At 35.1% G+C, this 18,058-nt stretch overlaps 3 protein-coding genes and 1 long non-coding RNA gene across 7 annotated transcripts; 2 read left to right on the top strand and 2 right to left on the bottom strand.

Annotated features, from left to right (window-relative positions):
• Window positions 1-366: 366 nt before the first annotated feature.
• Window positions 367-4,470, top strand: LOC105959612 (Pseudouridine synthase family protein). The gene is made up of 15 exons (XM_012983757.2): window positions 367-639; window positions 917-1,302; window positions 1,418-1,538; window positions 1,652-1,769; window positions 1,932-2,056; window positions 2,195-2,266; window positions 2,509-2,577; window positions 2,677-2,757; window positions 2,849-2,968; window positions 3,058-3,132; window positions 3,239-3,319; window positions 3,435-3,508; window positions 3,836-3,896; window positions 4,041-4,096; window positions 4,193-4,470. The coding sequence occupies exons 1-15, from the start codon at window positions 490-492 to the stop codon at window positions 4,272-4,274; spliced, it is 1,671 nt and encodes a 556-aa protein (XP_012839211.2). The 5' UTR covers window positions 367-489; the 3' UTR covers window positions 4,275-4,470.
• On the bottom strand, window positions 4,302-8,062 carry LOC105959610 (uncharacterized). The gene is made up of 12 exons (XM_012983755.2): window positions 7,876-8,062; window positions 7,537-7,756; window positions 7,252-7,452; window positions 7,095-7,165; window positions 6,837-6,999; window positions 6,163-6,759; window positions 5,439-5,819; window positions 5,254-5,329; window positions 5,102-5,165; window positions 4,882-5,005; window positions 4,661-4,774; window positions 4,302-4,572 (listed from the first exon to the last, which is right to left on the bottom strand). The coding sequence occupies exons 1-12, from the start codon at window positions 7,986-7,988 to the stop codon at window positions 4,507-4,509; spliced, it is 2,190 nt and encodes a 729-aa protein (XP_012839209.2). The 5' UTR covers window positions 7,989-8,062; the 3' UTR covers window positions 4,302-4,506.
• A 1,243-nt stretch (window positions 8,063-9,305) lies between these two features.
• On the top strand, window positions 9,306-12,216 carry LOC105959609 (rop guanine nucleotide exchange factor 1). Of its 4 annotated transcripts, none has more exons than XM_088813315.1 (6): window positions 9,306-9,417; window positions 9,694-10,033; window positions 10,409-10,525; window positions 10,600-11,141; window positions 11,236-11,586; window positions 11,692-12,216. In XM_088813315.1, exons 2-6 carry the CDS (start codon window positions 9,727-9,729, stop codon window positions 12,028-12,030), a joined length of 1,656 nt encoding a protein of 551 aa, XP_088669441.1. In that variant the 5' UTR covers window positions 9,306-9,417; window positions 9,694-9,726; the 3' UTR covers window positions 12,031-12,216. The 4 variants fall into 4 exon arrangements, with proteins under 4 accessions (XP_088669441.1, XP_088669440.1, XP_012839208.2 ...); XM_088813314.1 differs by having other exon boundaries at window positions 9,311-9,493; XM_012983754.2 differs by lacking the exon at window positions 9,306-9,417 and having other exon boundaries at window positions 9,523-10,033.
• Window positions 10,272-14,456, bottom strand: LOC148765526 (uncharacterized). Its single transcript, XR_016029587.1, has 2 exons — window positions 14,063-14,456; window positions 10,272-11,983 (listed from the first exon to the last, which is right to left on the bottom strand). It is a non-coding gene; the product is annotated as an uncharacterized LOC148765526 (long non-coding RNA).
• Between the last annotated feature and the right edge of the window lie 3,602 nt (window positions 14,457-18,058).

Below are 18,058 nucleotides of genomic sequence, written 5' to 3'. Positions count from 1 at the left end.
AAACGGGACTTACGAGCTAAAACCCCTAAAGGAAATTGCTTCGAAATTGAAATATTTGGATTGAAATCGGTAGAAATCGGAAAATTTCAATTTTTAGTAACCTAAAATGTAAAATAAATAATAATGTTGATATTTTAGGTGCAAGTTTGGATAAATTCCATTTGCAATCCAATTATTTTTATTTAAATTGGAAATCAGAATTTCGGGATCCCTATAAAAACTGCCGTTCCAAAATCAGAAATTTTCGAATCAGATTCGGCGAAAATCGAAATTTCGTCTTTCAAACTTTGCCAAATTACTCGATGTGCAATAGTAAAATGACAGTACTGCCCTTGCCAGCTACCTACTGAGGAGGGTTTGTAATTTAGGTCAACAATTCTAAAATCTGGCATATACATCCGTGGCGCCAAACACTCCCTAGTGGAAAACATATGAACGCCCTTTACTAATCCTTTCTCTGAGACGTGAACGTACGGACTCCGATTCGAGATGACCGACGGTTGTGCGCCGGTTAACAGAAGTAATGAAGACGCGCACGTTAGCTCCGCCACCGAAACCAACAAAGATGACCTAGAATTTCTCAGAGACGCCGTCCGCACGCTGCCACCACAGCCCGTGAAAGACTTGCTGTCGAACGGAGTTAGTTCCATTCTCGCTATCAACTTTTAATTTCTCTCTCGTCTAATTCTGATTCATAATTATCTAGTGAAATAAGGAATCGCGCATTTAGAAGTGTAAATCGCTAACTGATTGTTTTGGGAGAATAAATAATTTATTCTTCCTAGTTGCTCAAGTTATTTTACTCACCGTACGGTACCTAAATTGAAGATTTATATTGGAATTGGAAGTGCTTCATTTGATTTTTCATATTTGTATTATGTGAATTCAATTAGTGAAGCTTTCATCACTGCTGCAGGTTTGTACACGATGTATTTTCAGGCTATTTTGCCTCCACAAACAAATATGTTCTCCTTCGTCCATGGCAACGCGGAATCTGAGTTCAGTTCTTCACGAATTACGAGAACATGGAAATGGAGCTAATAATGGTGTTAGAGAAACTAACGATTTGACTGACACGGGTTATGTTCAGGAATTTGAGGAGGAGTTTGTTTGCAGGGTCTGTTTAGGAATTTTGCAGTTCGTATATAGTGATGGAAAGGGAGTGTTGGTAGAAAAAAATAATGCTGGCGATTTTGCTGCTACTATTGAAGATGCTGTAAAGAAAGAGGGCCATGAAATTGACAACTTCTGTCTCGAAGTTTCACTGCCCCCAATTGTAGTCGAAAAGGAACAAGCAGTTTGGTTAGTGATATTGATTGGTCAATTTGATTTGGTTTATGATTATGATGCTGGCAGGAAACCCGTTAGGTTTGGCTGATCTGCTCAATTTATATGAACATCGTTATGTTTGTTTCAGGTCATATATAGAAAAGAAGTATAGTTCTGAATCGTGGTTCTCCGAAAAGTTTCCCTCTGAAAGAATTGGCGTGAAAGATTTTCTGAAATTGTCTGTGGCAAATCCTTTAGAAAAATTGTTGGTAATTCTATTTCAGATTTTGTCGTTGCACTGAAATTCTTTCACTGAAAACAATATAATGTGTCAGGTGCTGATTTCTTCTTGTTTTTCTGTATAAATATTGGGGTATTTCAGGATGTAAAATCTAATGGAAGTTCGTTCAGAATTTGTTTGACATATACACTTTCTGATGCATCATCAAAGATCGAGCCCCTTCCTGAGAGCAATGGGTGCTCTAAGAGGAGGAAAATAGGCAGGTTCTTTATTTTTGGGTTTCCCTTCGTTTTTCCGATTGAAACTCTATTTATTCTTGCATCGACATCTTTAATGCATACATGTAAATCTAGCCATGGGGCAATAACAGAGTCTTTATTTTTGGATTCTGCACATTTTAAATTCCTCTTTGATGGAACAGATGATAGTGATGTCTTGAAGAACTGTACTGGCTTGCATGAAGTTGAAAAACATAACACTGTTACAAATTCTTCGATTGAGTCGGTAGATGAAGGGAATGGTTTCTTACCGTTCCCACTAGAGAAGGTACATTCAGAGTCATCGTTCACATAGTTGAGTTAAATGCTTAAAGAGCTTGCTACTTTGTACATTTCTTGCTTGTGAGCTTCTGAGAATACTGGATTATATACTTAAGATGATTATTGAAAACTTTGTTATTTTCAGGTCAATAACTGCTGCTCCTTGATCAGCCAATGCTACAAGACTTCTATCTACGTGGGCGGGAGATATCTTAAGGTTCAATAACTCTATTTATGTAACATTAGACATTAGTTGATCTAGAAATTGTTCTCTATTTGTTCTCCTATTTCCTATTATATACCATATGTCACTAGCAGAAGCGTTTTAGTAAATGTCATGTTCATTTCAAGAGACTATTGCCCTTTTCCATCTCTTTAATGCTCACCAGCTCAACTGAGATCGGGATGATATTTTCTTTCTGAAAACGTAGAATCACGATGTTACTCTTTCTAATGCAGTACTCTAGAAATGTCAGCCAGTCACGTTGGATTATTGATGATGAGCGAATGGGTGAAGCATCTGTTGAGGTAAAGAAGCTTCTTCTTACTTGTAGTTGCAATTTTGTAAATAATAATGCGGAACGATGATAAAACATTGTGGATAAATGTTTCATCACCTTCGTGCAGGAAATAATTGGTGGCAGCATCCTTCCAATCTGTCAGGGTGACAGTTATAAATTCCATGCTGCCGGCAGAGAAGATATCGATGTAGGAAATATAATCTCTTTATCAACTTCTGGCAACAGACACTTACCACATTCTTATTTGACTTGCTCTGTCTATCTATCTATCAATGCAGGTCCGTATGCTAGGTACTGGGCGGCCCTTTTTGGTTGAGATCCAAAATGCACGTCAATTCCCTTCTGATGTGTTAATAAAAGATATGGAAATGAAAATAAATAGCCTGGAAAGAAACCTTGTGAGTCCTATTAAACAACGATTATTTTGTGACAATTATTATCTCCAGAATGCTTTGTGACGGTGTATATTATTTTCTTGGATGTGCAGGTAAAGGTAAAGAATCTCAAATTCTTAGGTAGTCAGGGTTGGGTGATGATGCGTGAAGGAGAAGCAGAGAAGCAGGTAGGAAACTCTTTTATTTGGTAGTCAAACTGCTGTTTCGATTTTTAGGGCAGAGTTCAATCTTATGAGTGAATGGTACTAAAAAAAATTAATTAATTTTCTGCAGAAACAATATGCTGCACTTGTGTGGATTTCTCGCCCCCTTAACGATGATGATGTACTGTCATTATCATCCTTCAAGGACATGGTAAACATTCGTCTGGTTATACTTATTGTATAGATTATTTGTTGAATGTTATATGCCACAATGTCATTGCTCATTGACAATATCATGTAATAAATGATTTTATTTCCATGTGCAGCAAATTTTGCAGAAAACGCCAGTAAGGGTTCTCCATCGTAGAAGTCCGTTGGGGCGTGAAAAAACCATACACTGGTATGTATATGTTAAATTAACAATCTTGCCCGCATGGGTGTAGCTCAACTGGTTCCGGAGGTGGTAAGTTGGTGCAAGGTCCTAGGATCGAATCCTGGCAGTCGCAGTGTGGAATTTCAACTCCAAATGAGGGTTGGTTCCTTGTGGGCACCAGGTCCGGGTCCGCTACCTTAACGGGCCGTTGAGTTACCATGATTTACATCCTCCATCAATCTTTGTCGGGCCAAGGGATGGGGGCCCTTGGGGCGAGGGATTCGCCTTTTTGGTGCAAATTAACAATCTTCAGTACATTTTTCCATTTATATTTACTTGTACTCGTTGTTTCAGGATGAAAGTAGAGAGAGTAGCTGGAAGTTCTCAATATTTCATGTTGCATTTATGCACACAGGTTAAGTATTTATTTTATTCTTATATAAAGAATGATTGAACATTTTTGCTTCATATTAAAAATGAGGCCAACTTCCTCAACTCCTTGCATAATAATTACAATGAAAATCAGCAAAATTACTAATGTAACCATGTTTCAATCCAGGCTGGAACATACATCAAGGAATTTGTTCATGGTGATCTTGGACGCACACAACCTAGGTAATAAATTGAAGGAAAGATTCATCAAAAGAAATATCTTTTTCTTTGCACTACTTTGTTACCGTCTTTACGTTTACTATGCTGTAATTTTTTCAGTGTTGGGTCAATTCTGGGATGCAGAGCAGAAATACTGCAACTCGATGTCACAGATGTGAAGATGGATTGCTTCCAGACGTAAGTGTGCTTACTCTATGTAAACCTCAAATTTCTTTTTTTTCACTTTTCTTGGAATTTTTACTAGGTCCTTGTACTTTGAATTTATTTTTTATTTATAAGTTATATACACGAGATTCAGAAAGATCGTAAGATAGACCGTGATTGTTTAGAGAAAAACACACCGAGTTTCCCCTAATAAGCACTGTTTATTTTGTAAATACTTTCCAAAAGCGATTCAGCAGTACCGGCATCATCTAGTCAATCCATATAGCTTCCACCATCTTTGCCATGAAACCATATCTATCTGCAGCTTGATCAATCTGAAAATACCATGTTTTTGTAAAGGTTAATTCAGTCAATAAAAACACATGTGTTTCACATATGTTGTCATTTGTTACAAATATTTACCAATTTCTGAGTTGGCATTCCGCATCCATGCCCTGCCTTACGTTCTATGCGCCCGATAATCGGATTAGTTTGATGATTTTTCTCCGAGCTCGTGCATAAAACATGCTGCATTGTCTGTTATGACCAAACAAATTAAGTAACCAATAAGTCAATAAGTGTTACAAACCAAACAATATATATAAACAGCACAGGAAAATATTAAATAAAAATATGTAACCCACCGCTAATAACTTGAGTGAGTGCAGCGGCACAACACGATCGTCATGGTCGGCCGTCAACAACATAGTTGATGGATACTGAGTCGTCTTATTAGATGGCCTTCGAACATTGTGCAATGGCGAGTATCTAACACAGACAATTAAATGACAAAAACAACCTTAAACATAATTTGTAAGCCTGGTAATGTTGCTAACTAAAAAAAAAAGAAAAAAAAAAACTCACTTGATTAGCCAATGGAACTCTTCCTCCCTGTCTGAACAGCCAAAGTCTGATGTCCATGCATGACCTGATTTAAAGGGGAAACAATTTAAAAAAACAATAGAACAAATAAAATTAAAAAAAGAAAAAGAAAAAGAAAAAATCAATTGCCTTACCAATAGTGAATTTATGAAACCTTAACATATCCATAACACCAACATGAGCAAGAGCACAGCCAAAAAGATCAGGCCTCTGCAATCACAAAACATCCCACTCGTTTTATTTTATTTTTTCGTTTTTTTCAGATCGCATAATAAAATAAAATAAAATATTATCACATTTACGTGTTACGAATAAATACCTGATTAATACAAGCTCCGACAAGGAGGCCACCGTTGCTTCCACCTTCAATACACAACTTTCTCGGCTGAGTATAACCAGACGAGACAAGATACTCTGCAGCGGATATAAAGTCATCAAAGCAATTTTGCTTCCTCGAAAGGGAACCAGCTTTATGCCATTCTTTCCCATACTCACCACCTCCACGAATGTTCGCAAAGCAAAAGACAACGTCTAAATGCTTTGCGATCAAAATTCGATTAACGAAAAACTGTGGAGTAACACTGACGTTAAATCCTCCGTATCCGTACAGTAAACAGGGGTGTGACTGATCCATGCAAATTCCCTTTCTAGCCACTATAAACATCGGAATCTTAGCACCGTCTTTACTCGCCACAAATACCTGGAAGAAGAAACAAAAAAGGATCGATCGGAATTAGCACTTTCGGAAAATTTTCAAAAAAAAAATCGGAAGTAAAAAACTAGGTCTAAAATTGGAAAATTTTGGATCAAAATCAGTGGAATTTGGAAATTCTCTTAAAAGAATCAGAATCATCGGAAATATTTTCGTAAATAAAATCGAACAGAAAATCAAAATCTAATATGTATTCCAATTCCGTTCCAAAAAAATGGGAAAATCGGAATTTGAAATGAAAAATATTGTTCCAAAATTGGAATTTTTTGGATCAAAATCTGCGGAATTCGGAATTTCCGTTCCAATTTACACCCCTAATTAATAGTATTACCTGTTTGACTTCGAAATGAGTCCTGTCAAATCCAGGAACAACGATTTCTCGGAATATTTTAATATCCGGGACCTCAGCTTCAAGATTGCATGCATATATAATGCCCGGTACAAGAAAGCTCGAAAATCCAATAAAGACGATCTTGTCCTTCCGACGGGAAGAGATCTCGGAAACCGTTCCGATTTCGAGTGGTAAACGGTGCAAAAGGGCACCCGTTTCCAAATCCCTCAACTGCAAAACATTTTTCACATGGCTCAAATAATTTACGACTATTTGACTTCCATTGACCGCCACAGCAGACTGAAGCACATCCTCTCCATCTTCTCGAAGCACCTCAGTCCAAAAATTAGGATCGTTTAAATCAACTCGTACGAGCTTGTTTCTTGGAGCGTCCTTGTTAGTAAGGAATGTGAAAATCATGTCGTCGTTCGCAATATAGTGATAATTAGCGTCGAACGTATCTACAAGTTTTACGAAGGGTAGCAATATGTCCTTTTTGCCCTTGTAACTTTTGAGTCCTTCCGGAAGACCCGACATGTTGCAGTAGTATATCTTGTTGACCGGATCGCAGTTTTCGTACGTATAGAGAAGAACATACTGCAACCAAAAAAAAATTAAAAGGGAAATGAATTAGTTGAAAAATAAATCGAAATAATGAAAATTAATTTAAATACCTTCCCATCTTCTGTGACGGAAGCAGAACGAGTATGCTTAGGATTATCGGGATCACTCCAACATAGTATATCTTCCGATTGATTCGTGCCTAGGAAGTGATAATAAAGCTCGTGGTGTAAATTGGAATTTATCTCCGTGCCAGCATCCAATTTCTCTCCATCCCTTTAGGCACAAATCATATATATATTTTGTTCAAATAAAAACCAAAAAATGTAAATAATGAAATATATATATATATATATATATATATGACTTACTCGGGAGCTGGATAACGGGTGTAGAAAAAACCGTTGGTGTCATGTGTCCAACTAATACTAGAGAACTTCACCTGTAGTAAATAATATACATGAAAATCGAATATATATATGTATATATGTATATATATGTATGTATAGTGAAATTGCGAAAATTTACCCATGAAAGAGTATCGGGCTCGATGCGCTTGTCTTCGATCTGCATAACTTTAATGGTAACCCAATCGCTACCACTAGAACTAATTCCATAGGCTAAGTACTTTGCATCAATGCTAACTTCATACGCACGTAACGAAAGTGTACCATCGTCACTTAACGAGTTTGGATCGAGCAAAATCTCCGGTTTTCCATCCAAACTATCCTATATAAATTTTTCAATGTAATAATATAAAATTCCGTAACTTTGAAAAATGTAATTTATATGTACAAAAGCTATTATATATACCTGAATATAAAGAACTCTTTGTGGTTGTAAACCGGTGTTATGGAAGTAAAAATACTTGTCGCCTGCCCTAAACGGCGCGTCGTATTTGGGGAAATCGTATAATTCCGTAAGCTTTTGACGAATTTTTTCCCTCGCTTCGCATGTTTTAAGTACGGAATCCGTTAGTTTCGTCTGCTTCTCGACGAATTCTTTCGTCTCTACGGAATCGGCGTCTTCGAGCCTGGACACATTAAATCGTAAACAAATATTTAACTGAGGGATCCATTTAAGGTTGTTGAACTAAAAAAAATTCATTACAAAAACATATATATATATATATATATGATTAGATTAAATTACCATCGATAAGGGTCGGAAACCATGACGCCGTGATAATTATCGACAATGGACTCGTCGCGACGAGCGGTGGGGTAAATTGGATGCTCGCCGGCGGCGGCGGATAGGGATCCCATATCTCTGCAAAAATTAAACGTTAGTTGAAGAAACTCAGAAAGTGGTTATGGAGGTTTGTTTAAACTGTTTGTTTGAAGAATTTAAATTTATGTAACGGTCTTTAAACACACGTGTGTGAGGAAAATGACAGAATAATGTTGACACTCTGTGGGAAATATGTTGCCATAATTTTGGAAAGTTGTGGGGCCGGGTGGGAATTATGTCGTCATGATTTGGTAAAGAGCAGGGTTTTACTTTTTGGGTTTTATTATTATGACGTCATATTGGAATCTTTTTGACATTTTTTTTGTTTCCCTTTTAGGATTCGTTTTTATCTGGGAAATATACTCCCTTCTTTCTCATGCATCGTTTTCAGTTCGATCATCGTGTAATAAATTAGTTTTGTCTAATTCTTTTTTTAATTTTTTTATTTATAAGAAATTCGAATATAGAGAATATTCTCTATAAAGTCAAATTTTAAATAGTATTGAAGATTTGGAATGCATACACATACCTAACTCTAAACATGGATTTTTCATTTCATTCCCATCAACCATTAGTATTAGAGATATGCAATATTTTCTTGTAAATTAAATACTAATTTAATTTTATCACTCATAAGAAAAAAAAAAGAACATAAGAAAAGAAAAAAGAAAAAAAAAAGGCTATAATTCTAAAGGCCCAAACACAAGAAATAGCCCTTTTGAATTTTATTGGACTTTCTCACTCTATTTTTCAAACGGTTGTATTAAAGAACAAAGCCCATTTTAAAACCTTTCAGTCTGTCCTGCTTTATTATTTCCACAAATAATATAACAATTAAAAAAAAAATTGACCGGAAATTTACATATTTATATATAAAACTGTTTGTATTAATTCCCAAATATTAATGTTCTGCGGTTATGTATCATAAAGAAATCCCAACAAACTTAATAAATGCATATATGCATTACATTGATACCATACCACTTTACGAACGTAACACTTCACAAAATAACTAATTTTAATAAAAAAATAAAAAAAATAATTTATTGTGCAACAAGAACCGAAATAATAATTTATGAGCATTTACACTTTTATGAATTGCTCTCAATTACATTGCACCAAACCTCTGCCGCTTTATATTCAAAATGTTGAAACCAAGCTTTAAATTTTGAGTTGAGTGGCTATTGAAATTTAATGTCTCTGATAAAGTAACACCAACTATCATAAGGTAATTGTTGTGATTTTTCCTCCATTTATTATTTTAACGCACTGAGTGAATCATAATTAATTTGGAATTAAACATAAATAAATTAATCTACTGTATATATATATAATATTATGACCAAATTGCGGGATTAAAGCGCGGGAAAATAATTGTCTGGCCGCCGCAGAACAAAGACGGCCACCATCATGTGACGGTGGGGCTGCCGGCCAACGCCACTTAGAGCCATCAGTAAAATTTATGTATATATAATGAATCAGTAAAATTTTATCTACCAACAATTACTAATTTCTTACTCCACGCGCCTTTTGCTACAGAGTAATATACTTTTTGCTTTATTGTTTCTCACTTTATTTTTTTTTTCCAGTTCTCCCTCTCAAATCTCAAATCATTCCATTTTCACACACACACACACACACACGCTTTTCAGTTTCCACCGTGCCTGCCAGTTTGACGTTGAAATTGTGCCGTTGAAGCAGTGGATTGGTGTAATTTTAACTTTTGTTTTTGATTTTCAGTTCCAATTTAGAGTAATTGTAGTCGTTTAGGGGATGGATCACTTTCTCGTTTCGCAGTCCGACGATGAGTTCGATGAGCTAGATTCGCGCCGTTGCGACGACGGTTACAGCCTGAGCGCCGACGTCAGTGAATCGGAGAGTTCGACTTCGAGCGCGGACACCTTTTCTTCCGATCACCGGCTAGCTTCGGCCTGCACGGCAGTGTCTCCGCTGGAATTACCTTCCAATTCCGAGTGTTTGTTGCCGCCTCCGATCATGTTGCCGGTTGTGGGGGGTAGACACGTCATATTTCCTGCGGAGAAGCCTGGTAGAGATAAACCTGATCGAACTGAATCGACCGGTAAGCTTCCGATTTTCCAATTTTGGGTATATACTCAACGTACATTTAGTTCTAAACCATTAATTATAAGTAATTGCGTTTGAAATGAAGTGCCAATAACAGAAACGCAAATTAATTCACGTATCCGCAATTTTTTTTTTAAATTTAAATCATGTAATTCAGATTTATTTGATCGTATTTGGTTGTTTTCCCTTTGCGAGCAACGGTGTGTGAGTTGTGACAGTACAATAGATTTTGCAATTATTTTGTAGTCGATCATAAATTCATAATTAAGTTCATCAGAGATGCCACTATCTAGAATCAGAGAACAAGTGTAATTAAGTTTTTGCATTGGATTTATCCTTTCTGATAAAGATATTGCTTGTGTGAGTACAGAGGCTGAACTGATGAAGGAAAGATTTGCAAAGTTGTTGCTCGGAGAGGATATGTCCGGTGGCGGAAAGGGCGTAGGTACTGCTCTGGCAATCTCCAACGCAATCACTAATCTCGCAGGTCTTGTATATTCCTCAAACTCGATTACACCATCCTTTGATTCATTAATACTTACTTATAGTTCTCGATTACAGCTAGTGTTTTCGGAGAGCTCTGGAAGCTGGAACCGTTGGCCCCACAGAAGAAGTCGATGTGGCAGAGAGAGATAGAGTGGCTATTGTGCGTTAGTGATTCCATAGTCGAGCTTGTTCCGTCAGTTCAAGAATTCTCAGGCGGTGGTAGCTTCGAGATTATGGTGGCACAACAAAGATCCGACTTATACGTGAATCTGCCAGCACTCAAGAAACTAGACGCAATGTTAATTAGCATCTTAGATGGATTCCACGACACTGAATTTTATTACGTTGACCGTGGGACAGTTGTTGCTGACGGTGAACGCATTATCGAACCATATCAATGTTCACCTTCTCGTACAAGGCCGTCCGTAACACTTGAAGAAAAATGGTGGCTGCCGTTCCCTAAGGTTCCAGCAAATGGTTTGTCCGAAGAAACGAGGAATCTATTGCAACACTTCAAGGAGTGCGCTCATCAGATTTTCAAAGCTGCTGTGGCAATCAACAGTACTGTGCTTTCCGAGATGGAAGTGCCTCAAGTTTACTTGGAAAGCTTGCCAAAGGTAAGGGCTTTATCGACTTTCAGAGTTTCCTGGTTGTGTTTTTGTCTCGACCTGTTCTTCCTCATGTATTAATTAATGTATTGTTTTATTTCAGAGCGAGAAAGCTTGCTTAGGAGATATACTCTACCGCTATATAACTCATGATCAATTCTCCCCCGACTGTCTTCTTGATTACCTGGATCTTTCTTCGGAATATAGTACTTTAGACATAGCAAACAGGATTGAAACTGCCATACACTTTTGGAGGATGAAATATCAAAAGAAGAAACTAAACAACACAAAAACGGGCTCGTTTTGGGGCAGCACTGTGAAGGGCCTCGTTGTTGATGTAGAAAAGACTAAACTCTTCGCCCATCGAGCCAATGTCCTCCTAAAGAACTTGAAGTTGCACTTCCCTGCTCTGCCACAAACTTCTCTGGACATGACCAAGATTCAGTATAACAAGGTATACTCGATTTTTTTTCACTTATTTATATACTTTTACGATAATGATGACTGTTCCGAGTATATATAAGTGACGAAAAATTGTAATTTCGATTGTTATATGTAGGATGTGGGGCAGTCAATACTCGAAAGCTATTCTAGGGTAATTGAGAGCTTAGCTTTTAATTTGATGGCAAGGATTGACGATCTTTTATATGTGGATGAAGCTACGAAACGACGCGCAATAGCAGAGTCAATATCCATGCTCAAGTGGAATAATAACCAAAATTCTCGCGGTTCGTTTTCTGACGGAAGCTCGCTTTCGTATTCATCGTCACTTCTTGGTTCTCCGTTCCGTTACTTGGTTCCAGTGACTCAGCGGCCCAAGAGATTGCGCCGTTCAGTAAGCCAGCCTGCTTCTGCCAATTATTATAATCAAGTAGATTTAGAGAATCTGACTTTGTGATTGATAAATCCAGAAACAAAGAGCAAATGGAGGCGTTCAGATGCAATGCTGAGTCATTCTATTCAATTAGACCTCCATTTGTTGTTCTGATTAACCGAGCTTGGATACTAAACGGTAGTTTACGGATGCGTCGACTGTTCGAGATATATATTTCTTTAATCTATTACCTACTTGGAAGCATCTCAATTAGTTGCCATTGGCAAACAAAAGAAAATCTAATACACGAAAAATCAAATAGACTCCAAAAACTGGATTGTCAAACTCGTGTTAATATGTTGACTGGCCATCTCAATCGAAAACTCAACGATCAATCTTCAAGCAAAAAAAAAATTAACCATGCATACAAAAAAATGAGCATGATATGTGATTGGATCAAGAATTGTAAACATACTCAACGTTCCAACTTAAGTATAAATACATATATATATATATATTTGAGCTTGGGAAAGAGAGAGGAGAGCTGATTGGTGGGCTTTATTTATGGGCCTTATAGTCTTTAGAGGCCTTTGCCAAATTAGCCCGTAACAATGTACAAATGACTAATAATCTTCGTGCACTATTTGAAATATTGTATATATATATATATATATATATATATATATATATATATATATATATATATATACATATATATATATATATATATATATATATATATATATATTATTATAAAGCCTACTTTAGAAATTAAAAATTAAAATTAATCTCTACAGATATATTACTTTTTGCATATTCAATTATTATAAAACAACTCTTTACATGTACGTCTGTATTGTATTGTTAAAAGTTTAGTTCGAAACTAATAGTAATATTATATTATTTCAAGAGATGAATACTATAGTATATTACATTGTATTAATCGATACAATCCCCAATTATGAAAGTTTAGATTTGATGTAGAAGAGATGTGTTCTATACTTAAATCAACATTTAGAAACTACAATATATATTTATTCGTACAATTTCATTAAATTTCTAAATAATACTGGCTCCATTTCAAAATTTCAAAAGAACTGTTACTTCAATTATCTGACAAAGTACTAAAAATCTAATACTAACAAGTACAAATATGGAATAACAACAAGTAATGCAACATTTGCATTATAAAGATATATATAATATAAAAGAAAGAAAAAATTAACAATTAATTAAAAAGGAAAACTGAAGTGTAATAATAATATGGAGTGAGGTTTAATTAGAAGATTTGACTGTCAGTGAAATACTTCACAGCAACGGAGCCCAAGAAACATAAATGTGGGTGGTGATGCTGGAATATAGATAGATAGTAGTGTGTTTGAAATAATAAATTAATGGCAAATGTCAGTGTTTCAATCATGAGCCTCTACGTATATACGAACCACAAAAGTTTATCTTTTCCCTTTCATAATAATATTATTCTTTTGCCCTACCACCACCACCATCTCTCTTACTGTGTGTGCAATTTCATTTGGAGATATAGATAGCTTTGATGCAAGCAAACTAACAAAAAATTTTTTGCATAAATTAAACCTAATAAAGTATTTGGCTTGTAATACCAAATACAAATCAAGAAACAAGGAAAAATGAGAACTTGAACCCAGAAAAGGCAATGAACAAGAAAATACTAGGTAAAATATTCTACTGCGGCTTGCTTTTCTTGGCTAGAAACCAAATGGGGCAGATTAAAAGCCTCAAATTTCTCATTATTTCCTGGCTTTTTGCCTCTTCTAATTTGCAAAGATTGTGCTCACAAGAACTTATATATACAAAAAAGTATCACCGTTAAAGATCTAAGCTAGTTCATAAAGTTTTATGAAAAGAAGGATTTCTTCAAACAGCTTTAATCAAATTCAGATATAAACAAAAAGATTGGGGGGTGTGGGAGCCATTAGGGTTCCAAAGTAAACTATGAATCCGAGTACATATCCAACTTCAGACACAGCAAAATACAACTGCATAAGTGAACTGAAACACAGCATGTAAGAAAACCTAAGATTCGTGCATGTAAGAAATCAAATATGAGTTCGAGAGGTAAAAAATTATATACATATACCTTGATCTGAGCTGCTGAAAATCAGTAAGAGGTGAGAAAGCAAAAGCAAGTTTCACGAGGGTTTTGCAAAGAGAATCCAACACAGCTCCGTTGGCAGTATGCCCACCTCCTCCACAACAGACAATATAAATCACTTTTTTTTTCTTCTTTTTATAATCTAGTTCTTATCTTCTACTTCAAATTTAAAGAAAAAAAAAATCGATAGGCAGGAGGTGGACAGAATGCCAATAAACTATGTAAGAAACCCTTTGACAAACCCACCATGAATTCATTTCATCAAACACCAGCAACAACTCCGATCCTCAAACCCTTATACCACAAGGTTCAACAAAAACTACAACACACAAACACACACACATGAAAGAGAAGCTAGGTTGTAATAATAAGAGAATATGGGAGAGAAGGGCAGTTGAGGGGGGAGGGACTATTTAATATGTGAGATGTGTGTGGGAGTACAGTAAATAAGAGAGAGAAAGAGAAGAGTGGAGAGGCCAGGTTTTTCAAGCTGTGAATGATTATTAATAGGAGTGGTGTTTAATTAGTTCAAGATTTGGACAACACATAACATACATGAGAGAGAGAGAGAGAGATAATGATAGTACTAAATAAAGCAGATTGGAATGTTCATTCTTGGCCATGTTTTTATACTTAAAACTCCCACAAGGTAAATATAATCAAAGAATCATCATAGTAATTATATTCTTTGCCCCCCACCCCACCCCACCCCCCCTTAAAAAAAAAAGGTTAAAAAAAAAAAAGACATCGATCGATATCCTCGTTTGTGATGAAACCTTCGTATGAGAGTATGATCATATATAATAATCTCTTCACCTTCCCCACCACTATTAGACAGACGACTTTTTCTCTCTCCTCGTTTCTGATGAACACACAACCTACCGCCTCACTCTCTCTCTCTCTCATCTCTCTCTCTCTCTCTCTCTCTCTCTAAAAAGGGATTAAAGACTAAAAAGGGTTTTTAGGTTTTGGTGTGATGACCAACGAAAGAGGAAACTTGTTGCTTATTTATTTATTTTTGACCTAAGTTTACAGAATTATCGATTTCTGTTGCCACTACTTAACTTTCTCTTCTTCTTTTCTAATCCCCCTTTCTACTTTCTACTATCAATCAAAACCACCTTATAACTTTTTGTTTTCTAAAATTAATAATGTCACCATGTTCAATATTTTGGGATTTCGGGCTTTATGTCCTTGATTTTATTTTTAGATGCTCACCAAAATAAAAAAAAAATAGAAAAAATATACATTTGAACTAACTGTAAAGAGATTAATGATGTATTCATCATATTTTAAAATTAAATGCTGTTTAATAGGTCGTTATAATTATTATCAAAATTAATATATATTATGAAAAATAATTTGAATAACATGATAGGGTAGTATGAAACAAGAAATGTCTTAATATAAAAGGGATAATTTGTGGGAAAAAGAACCATTTTGAAATTGCATTGAGATAGGTTCAGTATTCTTTGAAATAATTAGTGATAATCCCTTCCTTATATTTCCTCGTGAAATTCTAGATTACCTTATATTTTCTTTCGGGAAATTATGGATTCAACTGAACGTAAATTGCATATGTTGTTTGTGTAGCTGATTTATTAATCGACTATAGTTGATTAAAATATTAAAGTGCACTATATATTAGACCTACAAATAATAAATCACCTATAAGAAGCATAGTTAATTTATTAATCGATTGTACGTAAACTGTCACATAACTATACTAAGATCGATGACAGAAAAAACTTAAGTGTATTGCACGATGAGAGAAACTCTGCCACACGATACTTTGATCGGATGGTAGTTGTCGGAGGAAGGCTATTTCAATAATTACGACGGTGAATGTGTTTGATTTTCTTTTTTGAAAAAAAATACTCAAATAAGTGTTGACTTTAGTGATGGAGGAATCAAGGGCTAGACTAGAAGCTTCATAATTTGAAAAAGCCCTAACATGTCATGTACATTTTCTTTTCACAACAATAATGAAGATAATTAATTAAAGGGAAGAAAAATATATAATGCAATAATTAAGAAGATAATTAAATATCCCTTTTCCAAGAACCCAATGAAAGAAAAAACTCCCTTTCTGTCAAGTGATATGTCACACTCATCACACCCACAAGCCCACGCCCTGCACTCCCACTGTTTTTTTTTTTTTCCCTCCATTTATAGGACGACTATTTACTTTCTTTTTCTTTTTATCCTTTTTGTATTATCATAAGTTGTTTTAGCATTAATTACATTTAACTCCCTCCCACCATATATATATATATATATATATATATATATATATATATATATATTCAAACTTATTCTTACACTCACAAATTAAATTATTATTCAACGTACTGTTGTATTTATTACACTTAGTTGTAAATGTAGTATTCGTCTGTAAATTTTGCTGTTTGTGTTGTGTATTTATTACCATCATCTCATGTGTCGCACTCCTTCTATTTATTGCCCAACTACTACTACACCCTTTGCATGCACTAGTCGTTACTCTTTACTTATTTGCTTTATTTCCACAACTAACACACAGATATATCATTAATTAATTAATTATTAACCATGCATCAATTGGTTTTCATTTCAAATTAAAGTACTTAATTAGGGCTTAGTAGGAATAAATGTTACTCATTTCTGATTAAACACTAATACATTATTCCTACTACCTGGCCTATATATAGTACTAATTAATTCATGAGCTTACTGATCATTTAATAATTAAATATATATGTGGTGACTGCATGCTGACTTTTTTACTATAACGTACTAAAAGTCATTATATTTTACTGATATATAATTGTTATTAAAATGATTGAGAGCCTATCGCCCAAGTCACGTGAGTAAAGAGTGGTGGAGAAGATGGACAATGATGGCACATGTAGTTTTGTATTTTGAATGTTTTGAGAATCAAGTATGTGTGTGTGTGTGTGAGAGAGAGAGAGAGAGAGAGAGAGAGAGAGCAGTGTGTGTATACGTTGAGTTTCAAGAAATAAATGATGAGGCCGATGACCATGGTTATGTTATGATGGTGTGATGGCCCAATTTGGCTTTTGCATCTCTCCACCATATAATTTAGTATCAATTAAAATATAAATAAATAAAATCTCCATTATAGAGATCACATGGATAAGAGATTTTAAAACATAAATAAATATTAGTTTAAAATTCCTACACTGGCCTATAATCAATTATACAAGGAGAAATACGAAATATTATTGACCTAGAAATTCTCAATTATAATATTCATTGACTAAACTTTACCCTTATTTTCACATTATTCGATCTCTCTAAAATTCTCAATCTTATTTTGTTTTTACTTTTATCTAAATATAGTAAGATTATGTAACAGTAGAAACTACCATTGCCAAACCCACGTCGTTTTGAAGAAGGCGTTGCAGTCTACTTATAAACGCATGTATCTATGACGCGACTTTGGAAAGGAGGGAGTGAATAAAGAAGGAGCAATAGGAGAGAGACACGTGGACAAATAAATTTGACAGAAAAACTATTACTTGGGTGTACTCCCTTCGGCCCAGCCCAAAAACCCTACTATCTGTTGAGCCCATCTGACAAAGCCCAAAAAATTGGTTTGCGGTAATTTGGGCCGGGAACCTTATTCAATTGTGTTGGAGACTCATCCGTGTTTTCTCCGTGTCGTCGTTTCTGTGTCCACGCTACATAGATTCGAACTCTATTTTTCCCCCTTTTAATTTCCACTATAATTAGTGATTATGCAAAGAAAGATCTTCATTTGATTTTAAATCGGATGCAATAATTCAAAGTGTTTTAATTCTTCAAATAAAAAGACTTCATTCATTTATTTATACTATTTTTGGGGCTTAAAGTTGTATATTACATATTTGTCCCTTTGGCCTTTACTACTCGTCTATAAATCCAAATTTAAGTATATTTTCTATATTTTACGAAAATAAATAGAAAATTAAAAATTTATTTTGCAAATACATTACCTAT

This window comes from Erythranthe guttata, chromosome 14 (assembly GCF_056151865.1).
Source record: "Erythranthe guttata isolate IM_541 chromosome 14, IM_541, whole genome shotgun sequence".
In the NCBI taxonomy this organism is placed as follows: Eukaryota; Viridiplantae; Streptophyta; class Magnoliopsida; order Lamiales; family Phrymaceae; genus Erythranthe; species Erythranthe guttata.
This window is presented reverse-complemented; position numbering and strand designations above follow the sequence as displayed.

Coding starts and splice junctions, on each gene's coding strand:
- LOC105959612 (XM_012983757.2), top strand. CDS start 490: ATGACCGACGGTTGTGCGCCGGTTAACAGAAGTAATGAAGACGCGCAC. Junction 2,057..2,194: donor TACCGTTCCCACTAGAGAAG/GTACATTCAGAG, acceptor TGTTATTTTCAG/GTCAATAACTGCTGCTCCTT. Junction 3,133..3,238: donor AAGGAGAAGCAGAGAAGCAG/GTAGGAAACTCT, acceptor AATTTTCTGCAG/AAACAATATGCTGCACTTGT.
- LOC105959610 (XM_012983755.2), bottom strand. CDS start 7,988: ATGGGATCCCTATCCGCCGCCGCCGGCGAGCATCCAATTTACCCCACC. Junction 5,006..5,101: donor GAGTTCCATTGGCTAATCAA/GTGAGTTTTTTT, acceptor TGTCTGTGTTAG/ATACTCGCCATTGCACAATG. Junction 4,775..4,881: donor ACTCACTCAAGTTATTAGCG/GTGGGTTACATA, acceptor TGGTCATAACAG/ACAATGCAGCATGTTTTATG.
- LOC105959609 (XM_088813315.1), top strand. CDS start 9,727: ATGGATCACTTTCTCGTTTCGCAGTCCGACGATGAGTTCGATGAGCTA. Junction 11,142..11,235: donor ACTTGGAAAGCTTGCCAAAG/GTAAGGGCTTTA, acceptor GTTTTATTTCAG/AGCGAGAAAGCTTGCTTAGG. Junction 11,587..11,691: donor CCAAGATTCAGTATAACAAG/GTATACTCGATT, acceptor TGTTATATGTAG/GATGTGGGGCAGTCAATACT.